We start from the raw sequence: 2718 nt of genomic DNA on the forward strand, positions 1-2718 counted from the left end.
CGTCGAAGCTGCGTGCGAACTGGGGCTAGGGTCTAGGCCCAAGGCTAGCCGCGCCGGATAGATAAAGAATATAAAATCCAACCTCTATATGTGCTTTTAAAAAAAATATAAATGCATATGCACCGTCAATCCTATCTTGGCCTATAATTTCTCCCTTAAATATCTCCACGGTATTTATGAATTCTCACTTAACTATAATTTTATTGACCAAATAGAAAATTAGAACTAACTCATATTAACGTTCTCGGTCAACTCCCAGTTCTAACTAACATGCCACTTCTAACGGCGCGAAGGTCTCCTTTCCTTTCTCCCCTGTTCAGTGTTCAGCCAAAGCCTCCTCCCCCAACCCAATCCCGTCACGTCTCACTCTCCCCTTCCCTGCCTCGGGAACACCCTAGCAATGGAGCCCAAATCCACCACCCCTCCCCCGCCCCCGGTCATGGGCGCGCCCGTCGCGTACCCTCCGCCGCCCGGCGCCGCGTACCCCGCCGGGCCGTACGCGCACGCGCCGGCGGCCGCGCTGTACCCTCCTCCCCCGCCGCCGCCGGCTCCCCCGTCCTCGCAGCAAGGCGCCGCGGCGGCGCAGCAGCTGCAGCTGTTCTGGGCGGAGCAGTACCGCGAGATCGAGGCCACCATGGACTTCAAGAACCACAACCTGCCGCTGGCCCGCATCAAGAAGATCATGAAGGCCGACGAGGACGTCCGCATGATCGCCGCCGAGGCGCCCGTCGTCTTCGCCCGCGCCTGCGAGATGTTCATCCTCGAGCTCACCCACCGCGGCTGGGCGCACGCCGAGGAGAACAAGCGACGCACGCTGCAGAAGTCCGACATCGCCGCCGCCGTCGCGCGCACCGAGGTCTTCGACTTCCTCGTCGACATCGTGCCGCGGGACGAGGCCAAAGACGCCGACTCCGCCGCCGCCATGGGAGCAGCCAGGATCCCGCACCCCGCCGCCGGCCTGCCCGCCGCCGACCCCATGGGCTACTACTACGTCGAGCCGCAGTAACGAATTTGCCTCCTTATCATGGCTTCGCTTCCATGGAGCCTCTGCGGTTTTTATTTAGTAAATTAATTACTGAGAGTGCCCTGCTGTTTACCCTTGTTCTGTCGTTGCCACCAATAACTCTAAGATGGCGTGATGATGATCATCTGATGTGCCCCCCTTTTGAGTAACAAGTGATTCCATTTCGTTTCTGATTGAAAAAAGATGACTGCTCGTAATTAAGAGGGAGGCTGCGTGATGGTGATGGTTCATGCCATGCTTAAAAGATAAGGTTGCCTGTCGTAATTATTAATCATTGTGCTATTACTCTTACCTTGTCCAACTCCCAACTGCCGTGTTCTTGTTACTTTGTCCTGAAGCTATAGTATTTGTGTAATGTCATGCTGTTCTTTATATTTTTGTAGTAGGATAGAAAAGCAATTATTTCCAATTGTAACGCAATGGGGGCTTTATGTAATCTCAAGCTTGTCGGTGGCACACATATTTTCTCTGTATTATTCAATCATTTTGTTTTGTTTTTTTTCTCCTGCTGTGTAATCATGTTCCTCTTTGGAATAATTTGAGGGACCTTATGTTTGCTAAATTTCCAGAGTATGAATGTGTTTCCTGATTCAGTGATTCTTGGAATAGATTCAGGCCAGTGTATTTTGCCAAATTTCCAGAACTTGTATTTGTATACCCTGTTTCTCCTTGGAATAGTTTCAGGCCACTGTTGTTTGTAGGATATACAAGCAATCAGTCAATCACTTTGTGATAGCTACACCATGGGAAGTTACTAGGACCTTGCAGTGCTCCTAGCAATGGCAGATATGCAAGGATCCAGAATTTTCGTTTGCTGTGCAAACTTCCATACATTTTCTGCTGCTTTTTTTGTGTGTGTGAATTACATTTTCTGCTGCTTTGTAGGTGGCGATGTTCATGTTTATTTTCTTCAAGTTGGTAGCTCTGTTTCTTGGAGGGCATTTGAATGAAATGTGTTTCTTCAAGTTAACTAGTGGCCCCTGATGATTTATTTGGTTAACAGTTTGCCTAGTAGCCGCTTCTTACTTAGGACATTTTTTTTTTCAATAGAGTATACTCCAAACTCTACGGGCGTGATTGGTTGCCCGAACCGGACCGTCATTTGGCCCATCCTGTATCCTTTCGTGCATTCGACTGTGTTTGGTTGCTTTACTCGCATCTTTTTCCTGCTTCCTCCCGTGCGATTCCCTCGTCCATCCCGCACGGCTCCGTCTTATGGATTTCTCCTTTCCTCATGGTGCAGAATGACTTGATTCACCCAGGATGCAGGAACCCATACATCAGACACCCAAAAAACTAATGCATGCAACCAAACACAACCCTGTCGCATACTGAACCAACAGCCAAGACAACCAAACACGACCACCTGCACGAGCTCAACCTGACTTCTTCGGTCCTACATAGCCTGGCCATCCTGGCTCAAGGCTCCTCTGCAACCAATCCCGCCCTACTTATCCATGATGTACTTTGTCAGGACTCACGATATATTACTGTATGTATGTACTGCTGTACTGGACTTGATGTGCTGAAATATGGAGCATTTTTTTTTCTGAAGCTGGCTTAACTTCTCTTTGTGTGTGTGTGTGTGAGAGAGAGAGAGAGAGAGAGACAGACAGACAGAGCGCATCTTTAGCTAAGTAATGGCTGCAAACATACGCAATTCTCTTAGTTGCTGCTTTATGGAGTAATCATGA

The 2718-nt window shown here is 49.2% G+C and overlaps 1 protein-coding gene across 1 annotated transcript; it reads left to right on the forward strand.

The window, feature by feature from the left end:
• The first annotated feature begins 292 nt into the window (after positions 1 to 292).
• On the forward strand, positions 293 to 1617 carry LOC136472661 (nuclear transcription factor Y subunit C-6-like). Its single transcript, XM_066470368.1, has one exon. The coding sequence runs from the start codon at positions 401 to 403 to the stop codon at positions 1004 to 1006; it is 606 nt and encodes a 201-aa protein (XP_066326465.1). The 5' UTR covers positions 293 to 400; the 3' UTR covers positions 1007 to 1617.
• The last annotated feature ends 1101 nt before the right edge of the window (positions 1618 to 2718 follow it).

This window comes from Miscanthus floridulus, chromosome 8 (genome assembly GCF_019320115.1).
Source record: "Miscanthus floridulus cultivar M001 chromosome 8, ASM1932011v1, whole genome shotgun sequence".
Classification (NCBI taxonomy): domain Eukaryota; kingdom Viridiplantae; phylum Streptophyta; class Magnoliopsida; order Poales; family Poaceae; genus Miscanthus; species Miscanthus floridulus.